This window comes from Manacus candei, unplaced genomic scaffold, assembly GCF_025592945.1.
Source record: "Manacus candei isolate 608988 ecotype Guabito, Panama unplaced genomic scaffold, ASM2559294v1 h1tg000027l, whole genome shotgun sequence".
Classification (NCBI taxonomy): Eukaryota; Metazoa; Chordata; class Aves; order Passeriformes; family Pipridae; genus Manacus; species Manacus candei.
In genome coordinates this window covers 3,621,536-3,638,872 of record NW_026138075.1, presented here as the reverse complement: position 1 = coordinate 3,638,872, position 17,337 = coordinate 3,621,536, and the positions used below count along the sequence as shown (strand labels likewise).

Below are 17,337 nucleotides of genomic sequence, written 5' to 3'. Positions count from 1 at the left end.
GTTCTTCCTCTTGAGAAGAAAGCAATGGTCAGACTTCAGTAGTGACTTGTGGATCCAAATGGTAGCAATAAAAATGTAGCAAATGACTGTGATTTGCAACCTTGAAAAAGACTAAGTTGTTTTGAATATTGGGCTGTTAATTTTAAGGGTCTTCTGAGTTATAGTTAAGATAAACTGATGGATTAGTAACAGAAAGCTTGTTGCTATTGTGATGTATTACTCAGTACCTGTTGTGTGTTTAGAGACAGATCAACAGGGGTGTCAAATCTACTCTTTGCCATATTTTAAAGTGACAATTGTCTTGATTCACCATATGGAAAGTTAAGGTACCTTCTGATGTTACTTGAGAATACATGTGCCATTACAGCATCTGGCTACTGTAACCCTGTATCCAGTTACTTAACTGTAACTGGATTTGTTACCTACTCCAAGTAGCTGATTTATATATCTAATAGGTAGAGTGAGCAGGGCTCCTGCAAGAGTTTCTGTGAGTATCTTATGGAGTGTAATACCGTGCAGAGACACAGAGGCCACTTCAAACAAAGTACACTTTTTAACAAAAATGTAACTGAAATGATCATGAGATAAGAGAGAACCATTTAAGATGCCTGTGTTTCTACTCTAGTCCCTGGAAAGGTCTTGGAATTACACACCATATTGTGGTCCAGTTAAGGCATGCTGCTCATATTGATTATGTGTCTGTTACTGTGCAGCCCTCAGGTAACTTGCTTTTGGTAAAGTTGATCTCTTAACAGATGTGATATTGTTGTGTCTTGTTTCAGCTTTACAAGAGTACTCTATTTTTTAAAATAAGAGTCAGACCTGAAATTGTAGTTTTTGACTATCGGTGCAACTCGATTAGAGGATGGTGTTGATAACACCAAGGCAGGTTCAATCCCTACACGGACCATTCATGTAAGAGTTGGACTTGATAATCCTTGTGGGTCCCTTCCAGCTCAGAAATTCTGTGACTGTGATTCTGTGTAACTGTCTTTACAAGGAACTTTTTTATCTTGGTCCATGTCTCTTCCCTGTTTGATTTATTTTACAAAATTGAGCTTAACATGGCAAATTCAGACCTGAGTAATATTACAGAGAAAAAAAGTAGAATTACCATTAAAAATAATATATACTAAATGCATTTGAAGGCTGTAAAGAAACAAAAAGTGCTGGAAGTGACGCCTTACTTTTTCCTTTATTTGCTGTTTTTAATTTTACACCTATAAAGCTTGTTATAGCATTTTAATCTTTGCATACCATTTGAATTAGTGCTTGTTGAAATATGCTTATCCAGTTAAAGAATCATTTTTAAAGCAGCAAATGCATTTTCAAAATGGAGTAAGCATATCAGTAATGTTCTTGTCTTGTCCTAACTTCTAGCTTAGTAAATTACAGAACTGAGGAAAGGAAAAGTCCTAATTAATTTGAACTTTGGTGTTTCAAAATCATATGACAATACTAAAGTAAGTTTCAAATAGCAATAAAAATGAAAACATGGAGTATCACATTCCATTTATAGTAATTTATCAATTTTCAAACTTTTTTTCGTACATAAAAATTTTACAAACTTACTGACATAGCTGAAACTCTCAGTGAAATTGCCACTTCTTACACTGTTCAAGAAAAAAGTTCTCTCTGTGGTATTAGACTAATAAAGCTACATTTCTTAAGTCACTACCAGAACACCTAGCACCTTAGATGAAAATGTTTCAAAGACTTTCTTGATGTTTAAATGGCATTTTACTTTAACAGAAAAGCCAATGTCTCACGTTCTTGTTTTTATTCTTTTTTCAAGGAAAAAATTTATACACAAATGACTATGTGGCAATTAAACTGGTAAGTTAATATTTTTTTAAAGGATTTGGGATGAAAAACTAATCAAATTTTTCCTTTCATATATATAATAATTTGATTTCTTTAATGGAAATCTTGAATACTCTTGTATGATTTCATCGAAATAGATAAAAGCAGTCAGTGATAGATGTAATTGTATATGTTGGTCATATTGAATAAAACCAGTGTTTAATTGCTGTCACTGTTCTCAAGGCTAAATCTGTGTTTGCAAAGTCTGATGATTTACAGCTGCTTCAAGGATACACTTGACAGTCATCTTAGTAGATTCCTTTGTTGTCCAATAAGTAGAGGAACAACAAATTAAATGTGAATCTGACATCAGGTGACTAGAGAGAAACTCCAGCAATTCTGCAGACTGCATGTAATTTAATGCCCTTACTCCTGCTCCAAACAGTTTTCCTCTTTATCTGTTGGTATTTGCACATCACTTTTGGTGGACACGTTTTATTTGCAATGTTGTGTAATGTTTCTTTCACTTGGAAACGTGGTAAATTTGGGTGTTTTGTTAATGTATTCTTGTTCTGCTTTTCTCAATCTTTCATCAGAACTACTCTTGTAATGTCATAGTTTGCTTTTGGATACTTTAAACTTCTTGGTAAATTACTGTTTTCATAACCAAAGTATTTGACGATGAAATTCAGTTATTTACTTTTTATCACTGAAGGAATTTTAGGACTCCAGTTAATTTCTTGTTGCTGCAGTAGAACAGAACTTTTTTCATAGTACAGTATGGTCTCATAAAGTGAAAGGTATGTGGAAACAGAAATGCATGGCTTTAGATGAGAAATCTAAAAATCATTACAAACATAATAAGCTTCTGAAAAATACTCCTGTCACTGTCCTTGCTTAGTAAAATATTTACTTTGGGAGTAGTTAAAGTTTTAAAAACATACAAGTTATGGTTTGAAATAGCAACATTGAATACAGTTTTGAGAGTTATTATGCATTATATCAGATTAAAACTCATTTTGTTTTAATGTTTCTTGAACTTATTCTGTACATCCAGTGCAACTTGAAAATAGTTTGAGAATTCTTCTAGCTAAAGCCAGTTTACTACAAAGCGTACTTAGAAATATGTTGCAAGACAGTGATTTTTTTTTAGAACACTAATTACTTGATGTAGAGCAAGAGAACTTTTTTAATCTGATCAGTTTTGGTAAAACCGTTTTTATTATATGTAACTTAGTAAACTTGGCTACCATTTAAACCCATTTCAATTGTCAAAAGATACTGTTCAGTAGCAACACTTACTGTATTGGTTTCCCAATAGCTCAGTCTTATAGCTGTTTGTTTCCAGCTGATCAAAAAGCTTGAAGTAACTTTTTTGTGTAACTTAAAGTCACAAAAGAACCAGTATAGTAAAACATGTGTGTAATTTACTACTACTGCTTAAAGAACTCTGAATATGAAGTTAACTTTTGGAATTGTCCTCTTACCTTAGCTTGTGAAAGGCTGTAGTATCTTTGCAATAAAAAGCAGATGGAAGGAATCATAGTGAAAATCAACACTGGAGTTTGCATCATCATTGTAAGACAAAAATACATTTATTAGCCAGTAGAACTAGTGGGTTCTTTTAATATGGTTCTCCATGGTTTGCTTTATTTCAGTATAACTTTCAGATCTTTTAAACTTGTTTCCAAATTGGAAAGGATTTGGTCACAAGATTCAGTCTTTTAAAAGCACTGCATCAAACTGTAGGATTTAGTTGGATTTTGCACTTATTCTGTTTCTCCTATTTGAGGCAGTGCCAGGACTTTATTCTAACAGTTAGGTAGGTTGTACTTGCTCGAGGCACACCATCCTTGCCCTTTTGAAATGTAAACCTTAGAGTTTTTCTCTGGCACTTACTAGTTCTGTGCTTTGAAAGCAGTCGTTAAGCCTATGCCTAGTCTTTGTTTTGTTATCCTAAATGAAGCACACTTAATTTCCTCTCAGTTTTGCATCTGTTGTAGTTCAACTTTAGCCTTCTTGAATGGGGTTACTTCAATTGTGTATGTATTACAGTTTGAGCAGTTACTCTTGGCAGGTATGGTTGTGATAATCTCTCCAGCTGTATCGTAAAAATGTGTTTGAATTCCTTGTGGTAGCATTCCATTGTTGACCTACTGTTGTCTTGTGAGCAGCAAGACATGTCCTATACCTGATGTTTTGTGTATCAATGGTAACCTTATATACCAGTACAGGAGGACTGTGTGGGTTTCTCTGGGTTTATACAGCAGCTTTCAGGAGTACTTCTAATGTTAAAGTAAGCGTTTGACTGTTTTGACTTAACCTTTTCATTGTGTTGAATTAATATTTCCCTCATGGATGAAATTATACAAGAATGTTCCTTTTAATGATGCTTGTGGCAACTTCAGGACTTGCGTAACAAAATAGTTTATAATTTTTTCTATGTGTGGCCCAAGGGTCATACAGTGTATGCATTTTAATGTATAATGTTAATATGTAAATACATTATTTATTGTGGTAAAACAGCTACAGTTCCAGAATCTTACTCTTAATCCGGCTTCTTTCATTATGGCCTGTTCTGGTTGGGGAGATACTCAAGTTAAGTTAGAATAGACTATTTTAAGAACTAGAATGAGACTCTTAAGAGCTGGAATTTATCAGTTGTGCACTGTGTAGTGGTGTTTGTATGTTTCTGCTGATCTATTAGTATACAAATTGATTTCTTGTGGTTGGGTAGTCCTTTAGCAGTAACTATTTGGTATATATGAACCCTACCTTTCCTGCTCACTTCTTTATTTATTGTTAGATTCACTACTTTTATTACATGACCCTGTATTTGACTTAAACCTCCTATTCAGCTTTTTTCTCTCCTTCATTCTTTTCTCCCTTCGACAGGTTTCTCCATTGCCCGAACTTACCTCCTCTGCAGGACACTTAAACACTAAAAAAATACCAACTAAAAGAAACAACTTCTGCTTGAGCTTGTCATGATCCACCAGTAGGGGCTAGGATGTTTACTGTTAATCCTTGTTGGGCTGAACAAAGACACCAGGTCATGTGTCAGGGAGCTCTTGTGCTTCATTGTACAGTTGCCTTAATTCTGGCAACCAGCCCACTGCTTCGACTCCAAAGGTGTTGGCTAACAAGCCCTTAAATTCTTACAATACTTTTCTTAAAAGCGGTGGCTAACAAGCCCCTAATTTTGTACAGTACACTTCAATAAGCTCTCAACTCCCACAGCAAACTTCTCAAACGTGCTGACTCACAAACCACAACACTCCATTTCAGTTCTCAGAGGTGCTGGCTACTGACCCACAGCACACTTCCACAACTCACCACTCCCACAACAAACTTCAGTATGGGGTAGAATATGATAGCTGTGCTTTTCCCATGCAAAGCAAGGGAGGAGAGAAATAAAGGTGGAAAAGAGAGAGAAAAAAGAAATTCACTTGTCTGTAGATTCTGTGTTGGTCCTGCTGTGTGGATGGTCTGGAGCTGGGATAGCATGACAAAATGAGAAAGAGAGTGAGAGGGGCCAGTCTGACTCCTTTTATACTTAACATTGTGCAGGCTCTTGTGCAATCTAGACCTTTCCTGCCGTTTAGTTCATGCATGCACAGCCAGCCCTTTAAGCCCTTCTCCGGGGAGTGACTTGAGGCGCGGGACTGAGCACAAGTCTCAGGGAGAGCAGGAAGGTGGCTCAGAACAGCGCTGCCCCACCTCCATGGGGCCCTCTCTTCCAATGACACTTTTTCTGTTATAACGGTCACAATGTTTGAGACGAAACATGGTTATACCTGGTCCTCCACAGAGCTGCTTCTGGAAATAAGTCAGTTTTTCTTTCTTTGTGTGAAAGATAGCAAGTTACAAAGTAGTCATTGCTGCCTTTAAACTGTAATCTTTAAGGCACTGATTCATTAGTCCACTGTTAAGATTTGAATTGCTAAAATAAGTGAGGTGTGTTTGGAAAGAAGATTGCACTTGGTTTCAAGATTAGAATGCTTTCTTCCTCCTCTTTTTGGTTTCAAGGAATTACCACAGTCTAGAATGATACTTTTCAGCATCTCTTTAGGAGGTTGTAGTAAATCTAAATCCTAGTGCATGTCTGTTTAAGAGACTGGTCTTTTCCTGTAACAAAAGAATTTTTTACCTGAAAATAGTTTTTGTTTGCCATTGCTTATGGAAGTGTGAGGCAGAGAGTCTGAGCAGTAGTTCCCAGTGTATGCCCATGTGTATGCCCATGTGTATGCCCATGTGTATGCCCATGTGTATGCCCATGTGTATGCCCATGTGTATGCCCATGTGTATGCCCATGTGTATGCCCATGTGTATGCCCATGTGTATGCCCATATACTGAGCAGGAGTTCCCACTGACTGACTTAAAAACATGAAAAGCTGATTATTGATATTGTGCTTTGGGTTATCAGAGTTCTCGAAAACTTCAGACCTTACAGTTCAAGTACACTGCTTTTGCAGAGCCCTTTAGAAGGGCAGTGACGTCTTCAAAATGGTATAGTAATTTATCCTAAGTATTTGGGACAAAAATAGTTGTGAAAAAATACATCATGGACTTGAAACAGATTTCACATTTCAGGTGTCTTTATCCTTTTATTTGAACATATAAACATCCCACAAAAGAAAAATAGGAAGGAAAAAACTTGGCTCAGAAGACCCTGTCTGATAAACTGAGGAGCTGTTGTTTCTGTTGCTCAGGTAACTGGGGCTTAGTAAACTGCCCATTGATTCTTTGATGGGAGCAAGATCCCGTGTCCCTTGTTAAGAGAGAAATGATCTTTTGCAGAGAAAAGAAGGTGTCTAGGTTTTAATACTGAAGCTTTGAAATAATTAGAGTTGAATATAAAAGCAGTGTAGGGAAGGTCATTTACAGAAACATTGCAAATCTCAGAACAGTTCTTTCAGGATACTTTAGTGAAGACCTGAGTTTATGTAAGTAAAACAAAATACACTAGTTTCTTTTGGTAAGCAGAGAAATTGACTTCAAAGTCCTCTGAGATTAACATGATATTTGAAGAGTTATGTGTTCCCAAGCTTATTTTTACATGCCGAAATGTACCGAAACACTAATAAAAATAAAGAATCGTGTTTTGCCATTTCTTTTTTTATTCTTGTAGAAAAGAAAATTGTAGGTGAAGAGCTTATCATGCTTGCCCTTTCACATGTTTTGTTGAACAAGTTGATGTATTTCTTTTGCATGTCTGGAGTTACAGGAAGATATCTAAACGTCCTTACAAAAATAAGGCAATTCCTAAAGGCTGCCATCTAGTAAATGGAATGCAAGTACATATTACCACATTTTGTTCCCCTTCACTACAGGGAGTAAAATTATTTAATTGTCCCTCAAAGTTTAACTTTAGTCTTTGGCTGTTATGTAGTTGTCAAGTAGACTTGCTTGACTGTTATAGAACATTGCCTTCTGGAGGCTTATCAGGACTGTTTCCTGCAGATGACCAGAACACACAGTGCTCATGAAGAAGTAGACGTGTGTGTCAAAAACTGGAAGGTGTTTCTTTTCCCTAAAACAACTTTTTGTGTACATTTATTCTTGTAAATTTAATACATACAAACTATTTTTCATCCTTTTTATGGGACCATCTTACAGCATTGAGAGGCTATTAAGTTGTTAACGTACTATCGATTGAGGCAAAACTGTATAATTGAACAAAGTTAAACTTAATTAAACCAGTGTCTTGTGTTATTATAATCAGCAGACATGCAGAGTTTTGTGGAATAAAATATTTTCCTTATAGCAGGCAGAATCACAGCTTTTAATTAGACACTATGTAGAGAGTGATTTATTTTATAACTAACAGACTTTTATAACACTGCTGCAGGCAAACTAGTAGCTAAATTTGCGTAGTTTTGTGAACGGTTAAAATGTTTAAATAAATGCATTATAATGGATTTACTCATACCTCTGAAAGCTGAGTACTAAAGGTTGATAGTTGCACTGATTTGCTTAGGCTCACGTTTACAGTAAAGAGTTTTGTTTGAGAATATCTGTCTTCAATACTTGATCATAAATTTCATGTGTGCTTCTCATGAATTTTAAGTAGAATTGTCTGGAGGCCCAGGTAGTCTTGCTTAGTAATTAATTTTTTGAAGGATAAACACTGTCTTTTTTAGAGAGTTCTTTCTCACTCCTTTGGAAAGGATGACAGTGTTCAGCTATGATGAATGCTCTGAAGCATAAAAAGCATATAGTAAATTCTATTTCTTTTTTGCAGAACCTGTTACATTGGTCTTTCTTTACTTTTAGGCATCAACCTTTGGCATCCTGGCAACATCGATTTACTGACAGGGACTTTGACAGGAATTGGAAACACCAGAGTGTTTGAATGAGATGGGTTGAGAAAGAGGACTAAGTTTCTCATGATTGCACATGAGCTCATAGTTCTTATGCCCTGGATATGACATTAGGAAACAACACAGGTCGATAAACTCATAGCTTCTGGAGAAGATTGTGTGAGGAAAATGATGAGCACCTTGCCCAAACTTTTCCAGAAAATTGACATCCAGCATTATCAGTTATTGCTGCTAGCTATATTAAAAGACTTACCAAGTATGTGCTGCAATTCTAGTAGTAACAGATTGTGTAATATAATGCACAGATAATGTCCAAATTATCACTGGTGCATTGGAAGATCACAGAATCAATTAGATTGGAAAAGACTGTTGAGACTCAGTCCAGCCTATGAGCGAACACCTCCATGTCAACTAGACCCTGGCAATAAGTGCCACATCCAGTCTTTCTTTAAATGCTTCCAAGGATGGTGACTCCACCGCCCTGGGCAGCCTGTTCCAATATCTAATCACCCTTTCAGTAAAGAAATTCTTCTTAATGTCCAACCTAAATCTCCCCTGGCTCAGCTTAACCTTAAGACTGTGTTACATATCACAAGAAACTAAACAAAAGATGCCCTAGGAAATTACTTCAAGAATCTTGTGGTAAAGTACCTTTAATTTGCAAAGGGAGATACTCAAGAAGTTAGGGCTTTCGTTTAGGTTATTTGTGTGTTCCTGTGCTTCATCCTAGGAGTGCTGATCTATAAGACTTGACATGCTAACATGTCGAACACAGAACTAAGATTTCATTAGTGTACATAAATTATGTTTAAAAAGGCAAGATTTAAACTACAAACTTATTCTGGGGCTTTTCTTTATTTTGGATTTATAGTTTAGGATGGTGATACTCAGTTTCTGCTAAGCTTGTTACTATTTGGTGAAAGGATTCGGTATTTTTTGTTAAGATCCTAGGATAAAACATTTTTTAATAAGGATACATTTATTGTGGAATAGGTTTTTGGAGAGTCTTTTCAAGCTGTTAAGTTGCATATCAATGTCAGTTTTTGAGAACTGCAAGTCATAACACGTACATGCTTTGGAGTGCCATGCTATTTTTTAGGTATTCCATTGTGGGTCTGTGCTTTGGTTTGCATGTTGGATGCCGGTCCAGTGGAGCCATGCAAGTTATAATTGGCCCTTTATGCACTAGTGTCACCCGAGGGAGGCTTCATTTTCTTGGTTTCTTAATTACCAGTAATTTTGGAAAAAACATTCAAACTTTCTACGTGGCTTGAAAACAGCAGGGCTAGTTTGGCTGGTAGTAAGTTAGTATATTAGTTTTTAGGCTTTATTTTAAATGTTGTTTTTGTTTTTAAATCAGGAGCCAATGAAGTCGAGAGCACCACAGCTACATTTGGAATACAGATTCTACAAGCAGCTAGGATCTGGAGGTAAAAAGGAGTGTTACGCATTTTACTGTGATGTAATCCAGACTCAATTTTTGACAGAAGTTTTTGGATTTAGGGTATAAATCTACTTTATAAAGTGTTCTTAGTTACTTAAAGCAGAAAGAAGCCCCATGAGTGAGTGGATTAATGTATAATTTTTTTCAAGTGTTGTAACACATTTTTGTTCTATTCTTTAATTTAAAATGTGTTTATGGAATCCTGACTATTTAATGAACCTTAGCTGTCACAGCGTTTGTCTGCATATGGGTATGCCTTAAACTAAGTAGTCTGAGACTATTCCCAGTGCATTCTCTTTGAATAAACACTGCAGATCTCCAAACTGCTGATTACTAATCACATATTTTTATTTAAAGTTGCTGTGATACTTCAATAGCTTCAGACTCAAGTTAGCTTTACTTCACTTTCGTTGGTACAGTATATATTGCTGCTTGCTAGTTTTAAACCTCTTAAATACTTCTGTAAAAAGTTTAAATGCAGTTTAATATTTGAATTTCTCATTTCGCTCCCCTTGGTGCTTTTATACCCAGAAGTACTCTTATGATGGTCGCCTGAATGATCCAATTGTCACCTTTTGCTTTTATAGGTGAGCAATACCTAAAACTTCTCACATATTTTTGTGCCTTTCACAAAACTGCATATAATTAGTTAGCAAGATGTGAAGCTTCTTAAACTAGGAAAGTGAGTGCAGATATTCTCTAAATCAGTTATAACCTAGGAAAAAAACCTTATATCTTTTCCTTGAAAATGTTCCTTTAATTCCTAGAGTAGGTCATGTAGTTAGCTATATTCCCATTTTTTACTAATATAGAAGTTTATAGTATAAATGGGCTACTAACTGGCTTTTTACATGCATGCTCAGGTGGTTTTTTTAGCAAAGGCAGCCTGGATTTTGTGACTGATTTTAGTTATGCTTAAACTGGTATAAAATGCTATTTAAGATTAAAAGTCATATCTGAAAGTCAGGGAATACCACTTTCATTTTGTTGCCTTGAATGTGTGTGCATTATAATGACTTTTAATACTTTTTAAATACCACTTTCACTTTTTTACTTAAAATTCAGGATCGTATGTTCATTGCTGCAGTGGCCTGGATAGGGTTTCTCTAATTTAGTAGCTTTCAACATTTTTTTATGTTCTTTAAAGGCTTTCTCTGGTGAAACCTACCTTCTAATATGTTCAATTTATATAGAAAATTTTTTTGATGCTCTGAGGATGAATGCTTTGCAACCAGGAATCTTTAGAGACAGCTCTTTGCAAGACATGACATGGTCTATTCCTCTTCATAGATGGAAGATAAAATTGCAGATGGCTAGTCAAAATGTTGAGTCTTAAATGCTTGCTAATTGGAGAATGTCATCAGAATATGATGTCTGGGTGTTCTTTTGTTAGTTATAAATTGTCAGCATACCCTAGATAGACTAGTGAAATAGCTAATAAGTGCAAAGCTGAGATCCTAAGTACTTAACTAATGGGTAATGGCAACCCACAAGTTAGGGACTGTACCAAGCTGTGAAAACCAAGGTGTAACTATCTAAAATTGGAAAGGAGCTGTGTACTGGAGGTAAGAATAAAGCCGTAATTTCTAGTTCAGACTTCAGAAATTAGACAGTGCTTCTCAGAGGTAGGAACCCTAATGGGAATATTTCTTGGGTAAAAAAATGTATTAGTGAATGTAACTTTGTATACCTTTTTGTTTACTGAATAAAGTAAGATAAAGATAAAGCTGGTGACTTACTGAGCTTCATCAATATTTATGAAGAACCTTGTCTTAGACGTCCTCTGTTTTTGCAGTAACCTGCTTTTATTCAAAAGTGAAAGCCTGCCCCAGCACATACAGAACCCTGAAAGCTCCTTTCTCAGCCTTTCTCAGGTACACACTTGAGGCTTGTGGTAAAGGCTCACTGAGAAGAAATATTCTTTTTCCTATCTTCTACTTAGAAGTTGAAAAAATTGCTGATTCCTTACCTTGCTGCAGCAGTCTCTTTTTCCGTCTTTGCAGGAGTTGGGTCCTCAAGCCCAGGAAGTCAAGCAGTCTAAGATTCTTCAAGAAAAAAAGTTGCAGTATTATGTATTTTCTGTTCTCATGTAATCTGTGGCAGTTGGTTTACTGATTTTTCATAAGATGCTTGTTTACTATCAAACATGGATTTAAGAAATTTTGTCACATGAACAGTTGCAAAACATAGTGTTGGAAAATTGGTGGACCAAGTGATAAATTCAGGAAGCAGCTAATCCTTCCTAGAACATGAGATATTAAAAAATCTTATGCTAGATCTATCCATGAGGACAGTGTTGCCTTACGGGCAGTGCTGTACTTTTGTCAGAGCAAGAGTAGATTAAAGGATTAAAGAAAAGTAGATTAAAAGTAGATTAAAGAAAAGTAGATCTTCAGTGTGCAAGTTGCAGAAGAGTCTATCATAGGAGGTATAAAAGTAGTTTTTACTGCTGGAAGAAATTTCAAGTATGGTAATTGTGAGCAGATGGGAGGTTTCTCTGGTACATAATTACTCACCACACTAGCAGTCACAATTATCTGAAGCCTTCTGGCTTTTAAGTCCCTAAAAATCCACATTTGCAGACTTTCTTAATTACAATGAAGTAATCTTTTCCTTAGTAGTTTTTGTTTATTCAGACAACCTTTTTGTAGTTTGGTTGATAGCTTTATAACTGTGTGGACTGGGTATTTTGCATTTAATTGTACAGAACTGTGCTTCCCCTTCTCATGTTTACATGTATTCATGTATATTAATAACAAGTGACTACTATAGTTTCAGAAGCAACTGGAGAAAAGGGAGTAGTACTCCCTTTCTTTCCCACTCTTGTAAGCAGAACCATTATTTTCTGAATTCTCAGTTTATGCTGCAAATTGACTTGTGCTTAGTGTGAAATAACCTGATGCTTAAGGGATAAAATTCCTGTAGCCCCTGTGAAATCCCACCGTGTTTGGAGATGGCATGGGGAGGAGGGAGTGGCATTAACATGGCAATGAATAGTTCTGGAAGAAAATGAGGTTATTTTCCTGCAGTATCTCCCTGAAAGCAAATAATGAAACTGTTATTAGGATTACAGGTTATTTTACCTTCCAACCCTTTTCAACAGAACTCCTTTGTGCTTCCTCTGATCTTGTGGACCTCCTTGAAGAGTAGGAAGAAGTAGCATTTTGAAATTGTATGTTTTCTTGGTATTCCCTTGTCTCAAGCCAGTATTTGTCTACTGCAAATCTCTTTATTTATTCTTATAATATCCCTTTTTCTTTCTTTTCTAGTGACCTCGTGGCTTAGATTTTTTTTTTTAATATATTTTATTAATTTCTGTGGAAAGAATCTTGCTTTTCTCTGTTTTGAATGCCATGAAGATGGAAGACATGCTTGAATGGAAAAAAATTTGGAGGGATCTTTTATAGTTCTCTCTGAGAGAATAAGGGAAAAAATAGACATAAAATATGATAGATATACAGTTTTTATATACAGGACTTTTAAACTGTATTAATTCTTTGTATTTAATAAAAAGTGCTCTTGACTTGCATGGATAATTATTAACATTTCAATGTATTCCTTTGCAGAGAATCTGCTCATAAAGAAGGTTTTACTCTTAAATATACTTTTTATTGATTATACCTCCTAAGGAGTTATACCTCCTAAGGAGTCTTTCTGTTGTACCTTTTGCAATCGGATATGTCTGTCTTGCATTGGCCTTGTTATCCACCAGCGTGCTTGTAACAAATGTGGATAGAGCCTTTCCTAAATCTTCGTTCGCGAAGCCCAGCCATGAATGATGAACTTTTTATTGATGTGCCTGTGAATGTGCAGTATCTTGTAGGTGTTTGTCAGGAAAAAGAAAAGTGAAGAATCTTTCCTAAACAGGAAACATTTTATGTACTTTTGGGTTTTTTTTGAAACATTATTAATTATTCATGCAAATAGACCTAAAACTTATTAAAAATAGTTCTTAAATTAGTCTGAAGATGTGGCTTATCTTAGTCTCATCATTATTTAGCTTTCCTTTAGCTTTTTTCTTTTCTGACATAATGTTGTCATTCAGTAGCTATGAGCATGTTTTCCTCCTGAAGTTTGAGGTCATACAGTCAGTATGTAGAAATTTCTAGCCAACTGAATGAGCGGCATACTGATGGAATTTAAAATATCTTCTAATAAAATTTGTTAAATGTGTATTTTCTTGAATATTCGAGTATGAATTGTAAGAAAAACTGATATGTTACCAAAAGCGCAGTACTACAAATAAAACTATTGCTGAATTCTTACCTGAAATTGCACTGAGAATTTTGGAATTAATAGAAAACAGTTTTGTATTTTTTATTGATTTCTGAATTCATCTTTTATACTATCAGTCTTTCTTTGTACAATTAGAAGATGAGCTGTAGGTGTATTTCATGTGGTATGCCCATAATTTAACTGTACTTAAATTCAATTTCCTAGGAGGGGCTGAGGAGGAGAGGGGTAAACAGTAACTGCTGCCTCAATTTGACTACAGCAAAAAAGTACTGAGTAAAACTGAGGTTTTTAATGTGGGATTTTTTTTTTCAGTTAAAAAAGCCCTTATTGGTGAAAACTTAAAATGTTTTAATTCTTTAACAGCTAGGCATTTACAGTATGGTACAGTTCCCTTTCGCAGAAAGCAGTCAGTAAATTAAAGAAATCATGTGTTATGTGTTGAAGAGTGTAAAAACTATTCGACTTTTTGTTGTCTAATTTTTCTAACGTGTCTTAATGAAGGAGTGGTTATCATAATGGCTGCGAGTCTTTCCAAGTAAGTGAAGACTCTTTTGTACTTACTCATCTGATAAGTGGAACAAAGGAATGGCAGGAGCTTCTGCTGCTTAAGGTATCTTAGTAGAGCTCCTGTCCCTGTGGTGCTGTTAAAACAGACTTACTATAGTACCTGTCTAGAGCAATGAGGGGTATCCACTGTTAGATTTTTATTCTTTCATTTGAGGCCATTTTTAAAAGAGACAAAGATCTGTTCAGCTGTTGATTATCCTACTGGTCAAACTGCTGTATTAGTATTTCAGAGAAGGCAGATGCTCAGTATTGTAAATCATATCTTATTTTTCTTAACTTTTGTACTTATGTTCTTTTAGCTGAAATCTAGTTAACACTTCCACTCTAAAATCTGTAAAAACTTACAGGGTGACTATTGACCAGTAAATGTATAAAATACATATTTGTGTACTACAGAAAAAGGTGTTATACTTCAAAAGGCTATGACCACTGTGAAGTGAATGCTAAGTATTGCATTCTGTCTGTGAGTCTTTTTGTGATTCGCTACCAACAGGCATGTGGTTAATGTGCTCTGCATTGCTATCTAAAAGTATACTTTTTGGTTTTGAGGTTGTGAGAGCCTGTCTTTGGCACAACAGAATCATAGTACTTGTACAGCGGTAGTCAAAAAGTTGCTGTTGGGTTAGTGGTTGAAGAAGATTGCAGTGCAGGCATAATGTGATTTTGGAAGGTACAGAAACGTTACCAGATCACTTTTGTACATATTGGCTAGTAAGAACAGGTCTGTAGGTAATCCTGAGGCGCTGCAGGCAGGGAAGTACAAAGCATTTGTGCGTGGTGGTCAGCTGCTGATGCAGAGCTGTGGAGTCTGCTCCATTTTGGTAGTCAAGCTCAGTAGAATATTTATTTTAGCTTTTAAAGCATGTCAGGATTTGCCAGACAATTGTGTTTTGGTTTGGGAATGTAGCAATGTGACTTTGAAATACTCTGAATTTCTGATTTTGAGAGGGGCAGAGTGCCTTAAGGCTAGAGACTGAACGCTTCTTTGTTATGAGGTACACAGCTTTAAATGCTGCTATTTATGTTTTTTTCCTTGTTCTCTGTGTTGGAAATATTTGATGGTTTGAAGGCCAAGAATGAGGTTCAGTACTTCAGTGTTTAGTGCTTTTTCTTCTAGGTAAAGACAAAAACATTCATGGTAACAAAATTGTGATTCGTCATATAATTTCACTTCAGACCAGTGTTAGCTGGTGTATATGAGACCCAAGTGTGCCGTGATACCTATGCAATTTTTTGTACACCTCTATTCAGGATATAGAATGCGTGAAGCAGATATTAGCACTAAAAGACAGGCTATCTTTTGTATTCAAGATAATTACGGGTGATTTTTTTTTTTTGATCTGTTGCTGGGAGAAGGCAATGGGATACCACCTTTAATTAATCTCCTGGGCCATAGCCACCTTGCCTTTCACTTCAGCCTCTGGATGAAAATGTAGCACAGCTTGATTTCATCAGAGTGTGTCAACATCTGTGTTTTGCTATAACTCTTCCTAGGACAAAATTTTCAGCTTTATGTTTTCTTGATTTCTTTCTCAGTTGATAGACTGTAACTTATTTTACTAGGTTGATATTCTGCCATATCAGGAGGAAGTATCTCAATAACAAGTCTCCTTTAGGGTAGTGCTAGAAACAAATTGTAGCTCAATTTATACAATTAAAAATAACTTAGCTCATTCTATATTTGCAAAATATTTTGGGATTGGTATCTTGCCCACACTGTTATTATAGGATAAGAATTATGGAGGTTATTGGGGGTTTGAAGTGAGTTTGAAAAGATTTTTTGCGAGTACTCTAATGCGATATGTATGCAGACATATCTGTTTGCAGCACATAGACTGTTCCCAGTACTTAGTTAAAGTAGTAGTAATTGACTGGAGCTTCAGATTTTAGTATATTATTTAATTTCTAAAACAAATGTATTATGTTTGTAATGATCAGTAACAATGGAAGTGGAAGATAAAATGATAAAATGTCTTACCTGGGAGCTACAGAGTTAGCAAGTAAGTCAGTTCAGAATAGTCTCAGTTGACATATGAATTACATTTCATGAGTTCTTACAGGTGTATCTGAGATGTCTCATTTTTATATATCTTGCTAACTGTCATGCAGTATAAATGTGAAGTGAATTTTATTAGTAACTTCAGAACTTTGCTTTGAGATACACCTAGGTAGGTAACTGAGACTTTACTCTTAAATTGAAAGCTGTTTTTAATTTATTTATTTTTTTAGTGAAACTGTCCTACTTTATTACTTTTGTTCTAATTTGACTGAGGTCATTATGTAGAGGAATAAACAGTAAGCAGTTAGTTGAAGTTTTTTTAATCTCTGATTAATAAAAATTAATGCAGGTGATCTTAAAAAAGAATACTCTATCCTTAATTTAAGAATTTATCTGTAAGAGTGCTTAAACTGAATCAAATATTGAATTTCTTGACTGAAGAGGTATCTGTTCATAAGTGCTGTTAATCTGTGTACTGATGGCTGCTATGGTTTTGTTATGAGTTTGGGATGAAGCTGACTCCATTTTGAGTTTGTTGCTGCTGATACAATTCCTGTAATAGGAAGGTTGAGCTGCTCAATTATCAATGTGAATATGCTAATATTTATGTTTATGTGAATGAAAGATGACGATAATAGCAAATTTATTTTTCATGTGTAGTCCCACAAAAACTATAAAAATGTTTCTGGCAGTTTTTCTTGTTTTATACTAATCCTTTTCTAACATTTGGCTTAAGGAAATGTATAGAATTTTCTCAATTTATATTTAATTTTTTCCCCTAGAATAAATGCAAGAGATCTGGTAAGAATGACAACTGCATAATAGATTCACATGATAATATTTCTGAGAAACAGTGATTACTGGTCATAAGAAGCCTGGTTCTATGCAAAAATTTATATTGGTGATTGTGACATCACACAGAGATTTCAGAGATTAATTGTGGGGTTTTTGTAGCATACAATAG

At 35.4% G+C, this 17,337-nt stretch overlaps 1 protein-coding gene across 9 annotated transcripts in view; it reads left to right on the top strand.

Moving 5' to 3' along the window:
* Positions 1 to 17,337, top strand: part of CSNK1G3 (casein kinase 1 gamma 3) — a 64,965-nt gene that overhangs the window by 22,379 nt on the left and 25,249 nt on the right. For 7 of the 9 annotated variants that reach the window (XM_051789420.1, XM_051789424.1, XM_051789425.1 and 4 more), the window contains 2 exons: positions 1,796 to 1,836; positions 9,488 to 9,557. The exons of 1 other annotated variant lie outside the window; for it this stretch is intronic. In XM_051789420.1, the coding sequence (XP_051645380.1) occupies positions 1,796 to 1,836; positions 9,488 to 9,557 (111 nt within the window). The remainder of the gene's footprint in view (positions 1 to 1,795; positions 1,837 to 9,487; positions 9,558 to 17,337) is intronic. One more of the 9 variants, XM_051789427.1, reaches the window with a different exon arrangement.